Source organism: Bos javanicus, chromosome 24 (genome assembly GCF_032452875.1).
Source record: "Bos javanicus breed banteng chromosome 24, ARS-OSU_banteng_1.0, whole genome shotgun sequence".
NCBI lineage: Eukaryota > Metazoa > Chordata > Mammalia > Artiodactyla > Bovidae > Bos > Bos javanicus.
The window spans coordinates 57,125,756-57,143,477 of NC_083891.1; the positions used below are offsets into that span (position 1 = coordinate 57,125,756).

General features: G+C 47.3%; 1 protein-coding gene across 3 annotated transcripts in view; it reads left to right on the forward strand.

Annotated features, from left to right (window-relative positions):
* The first annotated feature begins 5,422 nt into the window (after positions 1-5,422).
* Positions 5,423-17,722, forward strand: part of NEDD4L (NEDD4 like E3 ubiquitin protein ligase) — a 381,755-nt gene continuing 369,455 nt past the window's right edge. Inside the window, exon 1 of one of the 3 annotated variants that reach the window (XM_061400317.1) lies at positions 5,423-5,716. In XM_061400317.1, coding sequence (XP_061256301.1) covers positions 5,669-5,716 — 48 coding nt within the window. In that variant the 5' untranslated portion in view covers positions 5,423-5,668. The remainder of the gene's footprint in view (positions 5,717-17,722) is intronic. The other 2 variants (XM_061400318.1, XM_061400319.1) reach the window with 2 other exon arrangements.

The following is a 17,722-nucleotide window of genomic DNA, read 5'->3' on the forward strand; positions in this document are numbered from 1 at the left end:
GGGAGCATTTTCCAGAAAGGACAGAAGATTTAAACCCACAGTGCAAAGTATAATTAGGCACGATAAATAAAAAGAATGTCACATAGAGACAAATAATAGAAAATTTAGAATACCAAGAATAAAGAGCAGCTACTGAGTCAAGAAGAGCCCCTAGAGAAGGAAAGGGCAACCCCTTCCAGTATTCTTGGCTGGGAAATCCCAAGGACAGAGGAGCCTGGCGGACTACAGTCCATGGGGTCGCAAAGAGTCAGACATGATTGAGCGACTAAACAACAAAAGATGAGGCAGATGACCTGCAAAGGAGCAATAATTACACTAACAGTTGCCCAATCATCGTTAACAAAGGAAGCCAGAAATCAGAAGAATAGTATCTTCGAAGTGCTGAGAATGAGACTACCATTTTTTCTTGGATAAGCCTATTGAGTGGTTTTTCTTAAGGGTGGTTCCATCTGCTCAATAACCCCCAAATAAATTCATTTACAAACCGACACTTCAGAGTGGTAGGGACGGTAAACCCAGTCACATTAAGAATATTTACCTCCTTCTACATTTCACAGTGGTTTAGAGTCTGCTTCTAATGTATGTTTCACTATTTTGCATGAACGAGGGTAGACATTTTCAGATAAACAGAAACTAAGTTTATCACCGATGAGACTTTTACTAAAGGAATTTAAAAGGATATCCTTAAAGAAGAAAATAATCTCAGAGGAATGTCTAAGAAGTGAAAAAACCACAAAATATAGTGGTAAAGCTAAAAAAAATGTGTACAAAAATATCTAATGTGGTTAAAAAAATGAACAGAACAAAATTGGATAGTAATACCATGGAAAGAGTTGATGATCAAAAGCAGTGCCTTAAAGTTTTTGTATTGTTCAGATAGGGGATTAAGATATTAGCTTTTGACTTGCCAAGCAAGGTATGTATGTAAGGTGTCCAAGGTAAACAGGAAAAGAACAGAAAGGTAGTGATTAACATCCCAACTAGGAGAGGGAAACAATACCATAAAAAAACAAGTAACAATAATAATAGCATAATTCAATAAAAAACATGCATTAAAATGTAAAAAAAAAACACAGTAAAATGTGGAAACAAATCAAATATTTCAGAAATATTAATACACGGAAAAAGCCAGATAAAAAGCAGGTATATTGTCAGATTGGAGAAAATTGGAATTATGCTCCTCTACCGCAGAAATTTTATTATCTTTAGGGTGCTAGAATGAATAACATATAGGTATTCAAAATGTGTTTCTTAAAAAGCCTAGCTATTTGTAGAAAGTTTGAAGCATGTTTTATTATATAATCCTAAAAGCTTTAAATCTGTGAGATTCCTCTATATGTCAGTGAACATTGTTAAGTCCCAAGATGACATCGGGTTTTACAGGTACAGGGCCATCTTCAAAATGCCTGCTTCATGAGTTTTCTTTTTAAAGAAGACAAAATACCAAAAATTGAAGAGAAAAGAAATGCAGTGTTATTTACCTGAAACATGCAGATAAGTGACACTGTGTGTTATCCAGCTTGGGGAACTTCCCAGACTTGATGGAGATATACATAGCTTGCTAAGCCAACTCAGTGATTTGTAAAGAGGCTTTGCGTTAAAATGTTCCCTATTTGTGACTACCCATTGTACCTTGTACTTTAAATTGTTCTTGCTAATTTTTCATTTCTGATGATCCAAGTAAAGAGCATTCACCAAACACCCACAATATCACATCTAAGATGTTAAAGGCAGCCTCCGAAGGGAACAAAATAAAACAAATTTCAGAGAAGGATCTCCAAGTTTGCTTCTATATAATTGTTGGAAAGTGGAAAATAAAGTCGCTCAGTTGTTTCTGACTCTTTTTGACCCCATGAACCATAACCCACCACGCTCCTCTGTCCATGGGATTTCTCAGGCAAGAGTACTGGGGTGGGTTGCCATTTCCTTCTCCAGGGGATCTTCCCGACCCAGCGATCGAACCCGGATCTCCTGCATTACAGGCAGATGCTTTGCCGTCTGAGCCACCAGGGAAGCCATATAATTGTTGGGTAGACGTGAAATCGATTGAAGAATGCACGGCAGTTTCACTTCGGGAAAGACTCTGGACGAATTTCTCTTAAGGTTTGTGTGCTCTGAACTACCCTCCTGCAAGAAGCTGGATGCTAATCTGAGACTTCAGAGAGGTAGGGGGTGGGTAAAACTGCTCCATGATACTAGTCACACAAAGTACATTTGTTTACATCCACAAAGGATTTAAGTATGTTTTTTAAAAATGTAATTTTCTCTAAACTGAAAAAGAAAAGATCAGGATCATGGAAAACAGGTAAAGAGTATCAGTCTAAGCCAGATATCTCTAGATGGTGCTGTGCCTTAATTAGAATCACCTGGGAGCTTCTAAAATTCCTGATGCACACTTAGTACCCCCGCATTACTAAACCAGAGTGTATGGGCGTGGAAGGTACACAGCAGTGGTTTTAGACATGTGCAGCCAAGTTTGGGAACCACTGGCCCGGGCTGCCATTCTCAACCTTCAGTTCAGTCGCTCAGTCGTGTCCGACTCTTTGCGACCCCATGGACTGCAGGCCTCCCTGTCCATCACCAACTCCTGGAGTTTACTCAAACTCATGTCCATTGAGTCAGTGATGCCATCCAACCATCTCATTCTCAACCTTACGGGGACATTAGCATCACCTGGAAAGCTCCTGAAACTACCATTGCCTGTACACCTACCCTGAACCAGTGAAACTGTAGCGCCTTAGGCCTGTCACTGGGTTCTTGATCATTTTAAAGCTCCTCAGATGATGACAATGTGTATCCGGGGTAGTGAACCACCAAATTGGGGGAAAGCTGGTACATAATTACACAAGGGATCAATTTTGGTTTTTTTATGGCGTTCTTTTATGGCTCAGGGCTTTCCTGATACCTCAGTAAAGAATCCCCCTGCAATGCAGGAGACCCCAGTTCGATTCCTGGGTTGGAAAGATCCGCTGGAGAAGGGAAAGGCTGCTCACTCCAGTATTCTGGCCTGGAGAATTCCATGGACTGTATGGTCCATGGGGTCGCAAAGAGTTGGACATGACTGAATGACTTTCACTTTATGACTCAGGGCCATAAAATGAGTCCTGAGTTTCCTGGTAGCCAAAGTAACTAGAAAAACTACATAGTTGAAATAATTCTTGTCTCCATCCATCCTGCAAAAGCTTACCAGTTCCTTGGAAGAAACCAGGCTTTTCCTCCTAGGTCTGAAACAAATATCTTGTTTGAGTCTTCTTACAGGAAACACTAAATGGTAAAGATCACAATTTTATCAACACCTCTACAGCACATGACGTGAGGCAAGCTTCATGCTGTAGTTTCTCATAGTATGCCTTAGGGAAAGCCCAGGGCGTGACCCCAGAGTGCAGGCAGGTGCAGACTGCTGTGGTGGGGGCGTGGGCACAGAACCCTGGAGACAGGGCAGGGGGGGGAAGCAGGATACACCCCTGGAGTTCCCAGATGATAGAGCCTCACCTCGAGATAAAGTCCAGAACTGTACACTGCCTGCCAGTAAAGAGCCTGCCTACAATGCAGGAGACCTGGGTTCCATACCTGGGTCAGGAAGATCCCCTGGAGAAGGGGATGGCAGCCCGCTCCAGTATTCTTGCCTGGGAAATCCCATGGACAGAGGAGCCTGGTGGGCTACAGTCCATAGGGCTGCAAAGCATCCGAGGCGACTGCGCGACTACCACTTCAATACAAGGTGTGGGAAGGGTGTCCTGTGTAATTAGAAATTACAAGTTTCTATTTAAAATCTGAAAAAAGATTACCTTTCCCCTCATAGAAAAAACTGTACAAAACTTGACGAAGACCTGGCTAGCGAGGATAAAGGAGCGTTAACTCCTGTAGAAATCACAGGCTTGTTGAAGAGCACGTGGGGATTCCGTGTGGGCCTGTGTGTGTGTGTGTGTTTGCAAATCTTTATGAAAAGAAAAATAATGTAGATCTGAAAAGGTCAAAAAACTTTGGCCTGGACAGAAGGTACAGAGAATGGTCTTTTTAACTGTTCCTCCATAAATGTGATTTTTTTTTTTTTTTCTCGGTTGGGCTTCTGTGGCATCTCAGGCCTGTGATTTACTGGCTCACATGTGGGGAGAAGGCTTCTGAGCATGGTGGTGACGCCAAGGGGCTTTGTCTGGAAAGAAAATCCAGCGTTCGCACAACTTTAAGCCACAGCCATGTTGTCGGGAGGCAAAGGAAAGCTTCCATTAGGACGGGTGTTTCCCTTCGTTTGAAAACGAGCTAGATACTTAGAACAGGAGCAGCAGTCGGGCTCGGTTGCAGGGAGGCTTTGGGACCACGTGATTTCTTTCTGAAACAACTGACTTGAATGAAAATCCTAAAGGCACCCTGTGAATACCAAAGAGGGCACTTTGATGTTTTCTTTTCAAAGGCAAATAGCATGTTCTACTTTTGTTTCCTTTCTGAACCCACAACTGTACTTAACCACGAAATGTAAGGACAGGCTTCCTGAAAAAGTCGAGTGACTAATTTCTCTCTTTAGTTTCTGGCGTTCCTATACATCTGATGGATTAAATGAACTGCTTGCTGGAGAAACAGTAGCCGGGACGTGGGAAGAACCCCACCGTGGCTAATACGACGTCTTAATAGCTTGCCTCTGCAGAGCATAACCTTAAACTTGAGTCTGCGATTTCACGTTGCGGATCACGAAAAGAGTGGCCTTTGGCTCAAAGAGCCACGCTGTCGGTTTTCTAGGGGGTGGGCGTGTACTCAGAGCGGGCGCCGGGTCGGTTTTGTTCCAGGCAAGGTTGACGCAGGCAGTGGCGACTCGCGGCCACGCCGGGGCAGCCTCTCCCCGGCCGCGCGGCCCGGCTCCGGGGCGCCCACAAAGCCGCCAAGTTGGGCTTGCCGGGGTTTGCCAAGAATTTAAAGGTGTCCAGAAACATCCATCTTCTCGCCCCCAACCCCCTTTAACAATCACGGCGGGCCCAGGGTTCTTCGTAGAAAGACCTCGGGGAAGACAAATGGGACTTTCTTGTAGAAAATGTCTCCAGCGCCCCCAAATGCCCAGCACGCCCGCTCCCCCAAAGCGGAGAGGAGGGTGGGTCTGGTCCCAGGGCCGATCGCCCGCGCTCCTCGGAGACCCGCCCCGCGGCCGGGGGCGCCAGTGGGGAGCCGGGGTGGGCGTGGGGGGGCGAACCCCGCCAGCCCCGCGGCCCGCCCCCCAGCCCGGCCTGTGATTGGCTTGGGGGGCGCGTATGCCCGCCCCGGGGAGGCGGGGAGGGTCCCCTCCGGGCGCCGGGGCGGGAGGGGGCGGGGGAGGGGGCGGGGAGAGCGGGGGCCGGGAGGGAGCGGGCGCGGGGGCGGGCGCGCCGGCTTCCAGAGCCCGGGGAGCGGGCTGGGCGAGGGGCGGAGAGCGGCGGGCGCGCGGGAGGAGGGAAGCCCAGGGGCGCCGCGCCGCCGCCGCCGCCCGCTGCACGGCGCGCTCTCGGGAGCGCACGGTCCGCAGCCTTCCGGGAGGAAGCGGTGCAGGCAGCGGCCGAGGCGCGAGCGCTCGGGCCCCCTCACCTGCGGCGCCGGGCCGGCAGTCCCCTGAGGCGGCGGCGGAGGAGGGGAGACCCGGCCGCCCAGACGCGCCACTGCCCAGCCGCCCGGGAGCGCCTCCGATCCCGCGCGGGGCGCCGGCTCCATGGCGACCGGGCTCGGGGAGCCGGTCTACGGACTTTCGGAAGAAGAGGTGAGCGGCGCTCCCTTCCCCGCGGGACTCCCCGGGGAGTTCCCGCCCGGCGGCGGCCGGCGGTGGGCACTGGGACGACCCCCTTGGACGGTCGTCTCCCGCCCCCACCCGCGCGCCTGCTGGGGCACCCCAAGGGCGGGCGCGTCCGGGGGCAGGGATCCCGGCGGGGTGCTCACAATCTTCCGCCCGGCGTCCCCTCCCCCCGGCGCAGCGCACTGTTGGTAAATAAAGCGGCGCGAGCTGGGGTTCCCTCGGCGCTCCCCGCCTTTGGGTGCGAGGGGGGCGCGTGCGGCTCTGCGCCCGCGGGTCCCTGTCCTCCGTGCCGCGTCTCCCGGGGCCGTGGGGCAACTTTCCGCCTCTCGCCCCTGCAGCCCTGGAGTCCATGATGGGTGTCGCGTTTGGAGAGACCCGCGCCGCGCGGGGGAGCCCGGGGCCGCGGCGGAAACCTGGATTGTCTACCCCCCTGGAACTTTCTCATGATGGTGTCAGCAAGTGCTCTGCTGCGTGTGTGTGTGTGCTTGTTACGGTGGGAGCGGGTGAAACCTTGTGAGCCGTGCGTGTCCGACCCTCCGTCTTGCACAGTCTGAAGCCGAGAGAGTGCATTTCGGAGTCTTTGGGATGGGAGGGGGAGATCCCGCATGGTGGCAGGTGCTGCTGGAAACTTGGAGGAAGCTTGCAGCCCTGCCATTTCCCCCCCCCCCCCCCTTCCTTAGGATCCAGCACCTCTGGGGTGGGTGGAAGGAGGAAGCTCCATTGATCTTTTTTTATTGATGAAGCCAATTAAGTAAGCCACGCCCCCGAGGCTGTTGGCTTGCCTAGAAAGGGCTTTGTTTTTTACCCTCAGTCTCTCCTCGCGGGTTCCCACTCCCCCCTTTTGAGGCGATCCTGCTAACTCACTGCCCAGCCCTCTCGCGACCAGCCAGGCTCGGCCCTTATTGGTGTGTTGCGCTGCCAAAAAGAGGGGTGGGAGGCTGTCGCCGGCGCGGCGTGACGGGCAGGCTGGATGGAGCAGGTAGGAGGGGTTGGCCATCTGGCCGGTGCGCTCTCAGGTCTGCCTCCCCTTTCGAGAGGTGAATTTACAACCCATGAGGCATTACTCAGCGGGGAGGTATTTCCTATCCTGGTTGTGCATTTCATGAAAAGTTAATGCCTGCAAATTCAAGGATTTCTGGGTTTCTCTTTTTTCCCTCTCCTTTCTTTTCTGAGATCCCCTTTTTCTCTGGTGATAGGGGTGGGGTTAATAGAGAAGCTTTTATCTGAGACTCGACAATGTTATGGCTTCTCTCCCGTCATCTTTCCTATCCTGGTTGTGTGTGTGTGTACGTGTGCGCGCGCGCGCGTTCCGTGTGTAATGGAATAGGTGTCTTAGGGTGGGGAAAGTGTCGGGGGTACGTTTCAACCCCTCCCTCCTTTAACGGTGCTTGGTAAGCTTGCTGTGGTATTGATTTTATCAAAGAGTGATCGCAAAGCAAGTGATTGGCATTTCCGATCATTTTGTCATGCTGGACTTTTGTAAAATACCCCCCCTTTCCGTGCAATTAACCGAGGGGATGGATGAAAAGTAGCTTTGTTTCATTTACCCAGGGGGATCTCCTCTCCTCTGGTTTTCTCTTTGAGGAGCTTTCTCTTTCATTCTCTACTTCTCCATTTAATTAGTAGCAGCAATAGAGGGCCGGCAGTGAGCTTTTAGAAAGGTGGTGAGATACACATTCCCAAACAAAGGGGCAGGAAGTATTGTGGGGGATAAAGACGGCTGCCTCTCATCTTAGGTCTTTTTTTTTTTTTTTAATTACATGATTACTCTTAAAATCCTGGAAAAAAAAATGTTTTCTAAATGAGCATTTTGGGAAATGCAAGTGGGTAAATGAATCACACACGTGTCAGCGTAGTCTGTGCTTTGTCTGCATTTACAGCTCGTGTCAGAATCGACCCAGAGCACCTCACCACTTTCATCTAGGTGAGTTAATTCTGGTGATCTTGACTGGTGTCTAGGGTGAAACTGAAGGATGGAATGTAAACAGAATCGAGGTGTGTGTGTGTGTGTATGTATGTGTATAGTATGACTGAATTCACTCCTTCATGTTGCTGGAGGGGGATTTGGGGCTGTATGGGGAATAGCAGGAGGTGATGGAGACATTATATTGATTGATTGAGTGATGGCCAAGTTGCTGGTACTGTTTTGTTCTACACACACTATATTCCAAAAGACAGGTCACAGCCATTTCAGCTTCTCCTACTAGGGGTGGCTCTGATGACTTCACGTGTGTGCCGTATTTGCTTTTTATGGGTGGTTTCATGCTGTCATGTCACCCTTCGGAAGATCAGGGATTGCCTTCGTAGAATATTAACAAGAAATGGTTGAATTTGCACAGCTTGCTTTGTCTTCCTGAATTAGCCTGTGTTAGAAAACAAGGGGAAGATTTGAGCATCTAAGAGCCCAGTGGAACAAACGTCTTCCAAAGGCATGCATTTCAGCTCATATGGCCTTCAGTGGGTCATCATCACCCAGGAAGATACTTTGATTGCCAGGTGGAAGAGTCACCTGATAAACCTCTTAGCAAAATAGGCCTTCATCCCTAGCAAATTTCATAGACGTATGTTTGTGTGTTCATTGGAGGTTGATGAAAAGCATTATTGTGTGTTTGGCGGGCACTGAGTTGTGCCCTGCCACGGAGAGGCTTTAGCTGTAGGTAGCGCTGGTGATGAAGCACTGCATTAACCCAGAAAACCGCGGGATGCCAAGACAGAGGGCATTGTTCCTAGGTCTGTCCAGCTTGTCGAATGAAAGGGATTAAGTGTGGGCTTTGCTTGTGTGAGCGCATGTGCTGTTTATTTTTTGTTGTGCCTTCCTGGCCAGGGTTCCTCTGGTAAATTATGGTTCATATTCACCAGATCCAAATTAGGTCCATTTAGGTAATCAAATTTGAAATTGCTATCAGATGAAGGACTTTGGTGTTGGAGGGGTTAGCAAATTCACCAAATTTCTGACTCAGGGCCCAGCATCAGATTTGGTTTGGAGTCAGAACAGTTTGGACTAGTTTCTGCATTTGGCTTAGTTCCTTGGTGGTTTTTTGTTTTTGCTTTTTGTTTTTGTTTATTTTTTGGCAAGCTGCAGCACATTTTGGCACAGTCTACTCGTGAATATTGCTGTTAACCTTCTGGAATATTTTATTACAACATAAAAATGTATCCTTTATTTATGGGATTTTCTGCTGAGTGAGTTTGATAGCTTTTTCCTTAGGTATGGCATTAAATTTTTTTTTGATGGTTAGAATGAGGCAGACGGCATAGAGATGAAAGCCAGCCTGACATGGGATCGTACGTTGCCTTCCCTCTTTATTTCATACAAACAAGGATATTCTCTGTGGCACTGTGTTTTAGGCCTTTATATGCTTACTGTCTCATTTAGTCCTCATAAAAACCCAGTGAGGTCTGCTGTGATTTACAGTTGAGGAGTGGAGGCTCAGAGAGGTGACGTGACCTGCATAAGGACTCACAGAGAATAAGTTGTAGAGCCAGGATTTGAACCTAGTTTGAGTCTACGACCCTCATTTTTAACATGCTCCCTCTCTTCCAAGTATCCTGAAAAGTCTTCAGAGCTAAATTATTTAGGATAAAGTAAGATAGACATACGGAGAAGGCAATGACACCCCACTCCAGTACTCTTGCCTGGAAAATCCCATGGATGGAGGAGCCTGGAGGGCTGCAGTCCATGGGGTCGCTGAGGGTCGGACACGACTGAACGACTTCACTTTCACTTTCCACTTTCATGCGCTGGAGAAGGAAATGGCAACCCACTCCAGTGTTCTTGCCTGGAGAATCCCAGGGACGGGGGAGCCTGGTGGGCTGCCGTCTATGGGGTCGCACAGAGTCGGACACGACTGAACTGACTTAGCAGCAAGATAGACATAAATGTCAAGGGTTGTAAACTGATGGCTTCCAGGTCAAAATTGTCCAGGGACCCTGCTTAGTGTTGTCTGTGTCGTGTTTTAAAGCCCGGGAATCTTCATGGAAATGGTAAAACTCTGACTCACTGGAGCCGCATTCTCACCGGGCAGCAGTTCGTGGATCTGAGTTGTGGCTCTTAGGATCATGGCAGCTGTGGTGTAGTTGCCACGGTCTCCTCTGCTCCCTGTTGGCTTAGTCATCTTGCTCATTTGTGTATTACCCGCTTCACGAGGTATAAGCTTGACCTTTGACATGGATATTGTCTGGTCTTTACTCCAAGGTGCTATCAGTTTTAAGACGTACTGCTATTTCATGCACCACTACAAAAAGAAAATTGCTTTCAAGCTGTGATATACTGTTGATTTCATGAAGCAACATTATTTTAGAGGTGTAAAATATGAAAACAAGGGTGTTTTAGAGTTCCTGAATTACTCTATTTGGAAGCCTGGGATAACCCTGGATCATCAATTTCAACATTCACCGCCCCTGCCCTGCCCTCCCCCGTCCCCCTTCAATCTGTGAACAATTTTAAGTCAACTGCTAGTTAAATTTTTGCTCTTCTTTGAGAAAAGGGTTGGACCCAGAGGAAGGCTCTTAAGTGGGCATTAGCAGAGGAGAAACGGGCAGCCTGGGCCACCTGACCTAGCCAAGTGTGAGTAATTAAGAAGAACTGTTAATCGACAGAGGGTGGTCCACGTGTGTTTTCAAGAGACTGCTGGCAGACCACACAGGCCATCTTTGCAGCTGTGCAGAAACGGGCACAGGGTTGCTTTCAGAAATCAGTTTGGGTATACCGTCTGGGTCTGAAGGGCGCTGTGAGAGGCTGGGTCCCCGGGAACGTAAGCCTTGCCCTTCCTCCAACTCCAAGTGCCTGAGTCAGGCCTAGCCCTGCTGGTCAGCGAGCTCTCTGCCCAGGACATGGGCAATCCCGTGTACACCTGTGTCCTTACCGCTGGCATTTGAGAAAGAAACCTTAAAAAAGAATGGGTTTTGTGGTGACATTTGAAAGCAATTTGAAAATATATATAAAATTAAATATAATATTAAATAAATATATATTCTTTAATATAATATTAAATAAATATTATATATATGATATATAATATATTTTTGTTCAATATAACGCATTGTTTTAAATTCTCTCTGTAGGTTTTTCTTTGCTTCCAGAAGTCTGTAGAATTTGCAAGCAATTGACATTTTAATGTATATTCTGTTTTAGTTTTCTTGAATGTTTATTATGTCATCACTGAAAAGTAGTGTCCTTAAGGAATAACTTTTTTTGGTCAAAAGCATAAAGGGGTAAATGAGAGTCCTCAGATGATTGCAATTTCTTTTCCATGCAGAATGCAAATTTAATTTTATTTTAAAATTTGATTATGTATTTTTGGCCTTGCTACGTGGCTTGCCGAATCTTAGTTCCCCGACCGTGGGTCGAACGTGTGTCCCCTGCAGTGGAAGCTTGGATCCTAGTTACTGGACCACCAGGAAATTCCCAGGATGCAACTTAAAGGAAGTGGTTGAACGGGGCCCAGCATCTTTGTTTTCAGTGCAGTGAGTGCCCACGTCCCCAGGAACCTTCCTTGGAAAGCTGTTTGGGGATTCTGGGAGCATCAATATGTTTGATACACCTCAGGAAAAACATGAAATATCTCAAGGAAGAAATCCTTGATGTTAAGAATGGTTTTAGAACTGTATCACAGCAGTACTTTTGAGTTCCTGCTAAACTGCTTCTGCATGCCCCCAAAGGGAAGAACCTTCTTGTTCATTGCTAATTAATAACCTTTATGTGTTATGCAGTTATTTATATCACGGTAAAATGGCACCCCGCTCCAGTACTCTCGCCTGGAAAATCCCATGGACGGAGGAGCCTGGTAGGCTGCAGTCCATGGGGTCACAAAGGGTCGGACACTGAGCAACTTCACTTTCACTTTTCACCTTCATCCATTGGAGAAGGAGATGGCAACCCACTCCAGTGTTCTTGCCTGGAGAATCCCAGGGACGGGGGAGTCTGGTGGGCTGCCGTCTATGGGGTTGCACAGACTCCGACACGACCGAAGCGACTTAGCAGCAGCAGCAGCAAAAACATGGTACTATGTGACTTATGGAAGAAACAAATTAATTCCTCTGTGGTAGATTGAGATCATATTAAATTTCTAATTTTGAGTTAAGACGTTTAAGCCAGCTTTACTGCTGCTCTTAAATTTGGGGTCCTAGACAAGTAGCAGCAACCAAGAGAGACCCTAAGTTGAGTTTTTAGACTTTTTGATGCAATAGGTCTTTGCTTAAGTGATTCTGTCTTACTCATACATTTGTGAATTGGTAACAAAGCAGACTACACAGTCTTTTGACAGTCTATATAAAAGAGGATTAAAATAATGAATCAATCGTATAATAATGATAAGTGTTAGAGTTGTAGAATTAGCACAGGGCATGAGAAGTGTGACAGTGTTACGTTCTGTTTTTATATTGTTTCTCTTCCAGGTTACAGTATAAGCAAATATATTTCGTTTTCCAACTATAGGTGGCAATATTTGTACTGTTTCTGTTTAATGGTATTACTGTTGGCTTGGGAGTTGTTTGTTGGTGGAACATAGAGATGGGAGGATAATTTAGAGATGAGGATAAAGAACCTAGGTTTAGGAAACAGTGTTTTCCCAAAAAGATCAGTTCTTTACTAAAAACAAAGTGATGTTTCTCACTGTGGGCAGTATCAGGAATCATCTGTTTTCTAGACTTTTCAAGGTTCCTTTTACCCAGAACATATCAACATTTGAGGGAAGCGCAGGCGTTTGGATTTGGGGAAAAGCCCCCACAACATACGAATTGCACAGGAAAGATCTTTTTCGAGCCAGCCTCACATCCTTTCTTCTTGGGTGCATAAGGACTTCTGAATAATTCCATCTGAGTTGCACAGACCATTCCATAATGGCCGTCACTGACTTTGAGAAGGAATTGATAATCGTCACGACTCCTGAGTATTGATTTGCTGGAGATATTCTTGGTTCCTGAGGCAAGAAGGAGGCTCAGGTTCTAGCAGAGAGAAAAGCAGTGAGTCAGGATCTGGGACATTTATTTCAAGAAAATGTAAGATATCGTTATAATCATAAGACTTTGTTCTGAACCCATGTGGCCTGAATGCTAACTTTATTTTAATAGTTTTAGGTGAGAAAAGCCATATTACATCAACGAGTCTGGGGTAACAAATTTATTTTTTTTTGGGGGGGTAACAAATTTAAATTTGACACTTTAGTCGACTTTTTGTCCCTCATTTCAGAATCCCATATGGATTCAGAACTGGCCGAGTTTAATGGCGAGGGTATCAGATTCCCTTGCTGTCGTCAGACTCGCTGCTTGGGGTCTTCTTGGCAGGCAGGCGAGCATCCAGCGAGAGGCCTCGTCTTCTTTTTATGCCTCCTGCTCACTAGGAAGAAAGGGCCATTCAAAGGTGACTTAGTGTAAAGTGCTGCACGTGATGTGAGGTCTATCCTACGCAGAAGGACCTTGGCCCGGTTTGTAGGGTGGGTGGCCCCAAGAACGAAATGAACTTGCCCAGGGAACAGTCCCATTCCTGGTTAGGGTCATGGCCCATCTCTTGGGACTCCTCAGGGCTTCCCAGATACACTGTTCTTCCTTTGGAAAAGACCCTGATGCTGGGAAAGGTTGAAGGCTAAAGGAAAAGGGGGCCGCAGAGGATGAGATGGTTGGATGGCATCACCGACTCAGTGAGCAAACTCCAGAGGATGGTGAAGGACAGGGGAGCCTGGCATGCTGCAGGCCATGGGGTCGCAAAGAGTCAGACTTAAGCGATTAAACAACCACCACCAAAGATACCCTGCTGTGAAGTTTTGGTGGATCCTTGAGTTGCTCAGGTCACCTCCGTGGTCACTCCTGTCTTCCAGGTGGAGACGATGCGTTCCATCTTCTGTGTGACTCGGTCCCTGCGGACCGAGGGAGCAGACTCAGGAGGGGATCCTGTGGAACAGCCACAAAGGCCTGAGATGTGCCTCTGGTGAATCTTTCGTGTGTGTGTGTGTGTGTGCGCCTCTGAGTCTTGGTCTCGCCTCTGTTCATCCAGTTCCCATGGTTTAATTTTACTTCCCTGTTCAGCCTCATTTGAGGCACGGCTCTTCCCGGCCTCCTCGGGTGCCATTCTGGGTCGCGCCTTGGGTCTTTTAAAGCATCTCATGAGGCTGGATGTTCCCTTGTGGGTTGCTGTGGTGATGAGGTGGCCGCAGTGAGAAAAGATGGACAGTACGCTCCCACCGGGCCAGAGGTCACTCAGTTGCCCCAGGTGAACATCTGTTTTAATGTTTTAAGCTTCAGAGTTAAACTGTTTCTTTGTGATCTGTGCTTCCAGTGCACATTTGGTCACCACATTAGATGTCATCAATTCGGGGACTCCGGGGCAGGTAACCTGTGAGTGAGTGAAAGTCGCTCAGTCGTATCCGACCCTTTGCGACCCCTACAGTCCATGGGATTCTCCAGGCCAGAAGACTGGAGCGGGTAGCCTTTCCCTTCTCCAGGGGATCTTCCCAACCCAGGGATGGAACCCAGGTCTCCTGCATTTCGGGTGGATTCTTTACCAGCTGAGCCACCAGGGAAGTCCCCCCGCCAGGTAACATAGCAGAAGACAAACTCTCTACTAACTTTTCCTGTTGTTTAGCTGGAGATGTTTGCATCGAAAGTGTTAGTTTATCTACATGTATTAGGTTTTGTTTTTTTTTAGTGCTGGAAGACACTTCGGTTTTCCCAGAAAAATGAAAGCAAGCCTACACTGCTTAGAGACTTCTTGTGCTTTGTGAGCACTCACAAAGTGGGTGTGTGTGCATCCCGCTAAATTCAAAGCTCTGTGTGCTTACGACTCTCCCAGCTACCTTCAGCTCCAGAATGGGAATCTGTTAAGAATCGTGTGCTTTTTCTAAGCCTCCATTTTTTCTCTCTCAGTTCATCAGTGGTTTTATCTTCGGGTGTCATCAGAGCGCCAGCTTCAACTTAGGCAGTTTGGTTTGGAAACGGGAAGGAGTGTGGGTTTCTTTTCTTTCTTTTAGGCAAAACTGAGAATCAGTTTGCTTCCTTTTATAGTTTCTTCTAATTCTTTTTGTGCTTTGTATGCTGTGTGTGATTATTGGAGGCGGCTGTCATTACAGTCAGTCAGGTGGTTTTTAAACTTTGAACTGGCTGTGTCTCCTCCTTGCCTGTTAACTCCTGAGGATAAATGAACGTGATTCTTGGATGGAGCTATAACCCAGAGGGAGCTGAACTCTGTGCGTTCTGCAGTATGTTTATGCTGATAATTAAGAAGTTGATATGGGCTGTGCTGCCTGCCTTTGAAATAGGGGTCTTAATTGTGTGCATGTTATTAGCAAAAGAGAACATTTAAGCTGGAGCTAAAAGCTTTTCCTTCTCTGCTGGGAGAAATGAGATGGAGAATGTTATTTATTGTGCAGCCACGAGGGTGGCAGAGGGGTGGGGAGAGACCGAAGAGTGTTTAATAACATGGAGATGTCAGTAATATAATAAGTGGAAAAAGTAGGTTACAGAACAGTGGGTGTGCTGTTTTTTCACAACAGTAGAATCCTATTGTGGTTTAAAGTGTTTATGCAGAGGAAACATGACCAGGAATGTAACCAACCTGTGATAGTGATGGCAGTTATCTTTGGGCAAAGGGATTGCCGTTACTTTGGGTTTTATTTCTTTACTTGCTAACTGTTTTGTGTATTTCTACTACGAACTTTTCTTCCCCCCCTTTAATGTAAGAGTGAGTCTGAAAATGAAAATGAAATGAAACCTCCCAAATGTAGATACCTCAAGCTTTGGGTAGATGGATACTGTCTGATGTAGATACTTCGAGCTTTGGGCAGCTGGGCAGTGTTTGCTGGGTCGGGCATGCTCTGTCAGCAGCCCCCTTTGTGCTTTGGATCCGAGGACATTGAGGTCATTGCACTGCCAGCGGCGCCTCCGAGGAGCCTCGCATGGTGGGAAGCAGAGGGGAGAGGTAGAAGGTTGGTTATTTTTTCAGAAAAAGTGGATGTTGCATCCGATTCTTTTTTTTCACCCAGCAATTTGCAAACCAGGTGTTTCAGTTTCTCTACTATGGACGTGTACGGCTTGCATTTTCATCCTTCAGGGTCTTGTGGTTGCTCAGAAGTCGTCTGAATCTTTAGTAGTGTTCTAACTTTCTCCTGTGTGCACTATGAAAAGTGTGGCCTGTGATCAAACTCAAATTTGTTTCTATTTTGTTTTCTTGGGTTTTGAGTGAGAGGTTTTGTCGTTATGTTATTGCCGCATTGAGGTGTTATCTAAAATGAGTGTTTAGATATCAAAGTGATAACTACACATAGCCATAGTCTTAGGCAAAAATAATAGAGTGGCCGGAAGCTCTTCTCTGTTTGCCTTCAGGCTGAGTAACGTCCCTCAAGTCTCAGTGCTTCCCAGGGTATGTTTCATGGTGGTTCCTTCCTGAACAGAAGGACGGGGTTGGTCAATGCCATGTAACAGCAAACCTGGGACGTGTCTTTATCCCCCCTCCCCATGCGGCCTTTAGTATTTCTGAAATAAGGATGCGTCTTCCAGTTGATAAGTGTGTTTCGTGTGGTAGTAGGTCCTTCACTAGCTTATCTCCCCCGCATCCCTCATCCTCCCCAAAGTCGAAGTTGGCCAACCTTGTGTGTGATAGTAGAGTCTTGGTGGTTGTCACGGCAACTGCAGCCTTAATCTCTCTTGTTCAGTTATGATGTGTCTGTTAAGAAGCTCCCACCTGGACCGAAGGACGCGTGCCGGCTCAGTGACGTCGTCAGGGAATCAAGTCTGTTTTTCACTCCTCTGTCCTCAGCCTGGCCACGTTCAGAGCCTTTGTTGGTCTGAGGTTGGCTGCCAGTGGCAGTTAGAGCTTTGTTCTCTTTTTCTACTTGCAGAGGGAAGATAATCACCTCCTGTGGCTTTCTGCTTAAGATTAAGAAAATCTCGTTCCCATAATCAGCCAGGAAATCTCCCGTTGTGTCTCTCTGGCCCACAGAAGCTGAGATCTGAGCATCCCTCAGCCAGCCACTGGGAAGGAGGGGGGTGGGATTACCTTTATTGTCTTACTGGTCCTGCCCTTGCCGTGATGGCCCACAGTGCACCTGTTGGATATCATCCACCTTCAGAAATGTCCATGGCCTCATGGAATTGCACACTGCCTTTCCCCAGAGAGGCGGCCCAAGTATTCATTTAAGTGTTGCGGAGATCTCTGGGTGATACCCTGCCACTTCTCTCCACCTGAAAGTTTTTTTTTATGTCTAGTGACTCTGACGTAGTTGGTCACTAGATCTATCCAGCCTCTGGCAGCAAAGAAGGAACAAGATTTTACAGTAAACCTCTCATTTGGAGAGGGAGCAAATAAGGAATCTCAGGGTATGGTTGCTGGTGAAACAGGAGTAGCAAGGAGCTCTTTCGTTGCTCAGCCAGTCCTGCCGCTTCTGGCTCTGCTGTTGTGTGTCCCCGTGAGGGTCTTCCTCGACCCCTATGTCCTGCAGCTGTACCTGGATGGATGGGAACCAGCAGAGCCCCCTCCTCTGTGGCCCTGCTTGGGTGTGGTCTTGGGACTTCAGAGTGGTATGTCTGGGGGTTCAACAGCCGAAGGCTAGTATCAGTTGAGTGGAATACTTGGCAGAATTGCTCCCATGAAAACTTAGATTCCAGTTGTTTTTTTTTTTTTTTTTGCTTCTAGTCGATTCCACGGGCTGGTAAATGACAGCCAGTGATCTTACCCAGATGAAGTCTATGCTTTGGGAATTTCTGTGTCTTAGTGACAGGTCTCTATGCCCTGCTCATCCCATCGCTTCTGCCTCGAGGTGATTTGAAAAATAGTCTTGAATGAAGAGGCACCAACTTTGGGTAACAGAGAGCAGGGCACTTAAACTCACTTTGCTCAGAAAAACCTTCTCTGGACTGGGATTGTGGAACTCACAGGACCCTCTACCTGCCCTGGCCCTCTTGGGACATTCCAATTTTGTTTACAGTGCAGTTTGTATCACAAAATGTCTGATAGTTGGGGATGCTTGATTACAAGCAACAGTG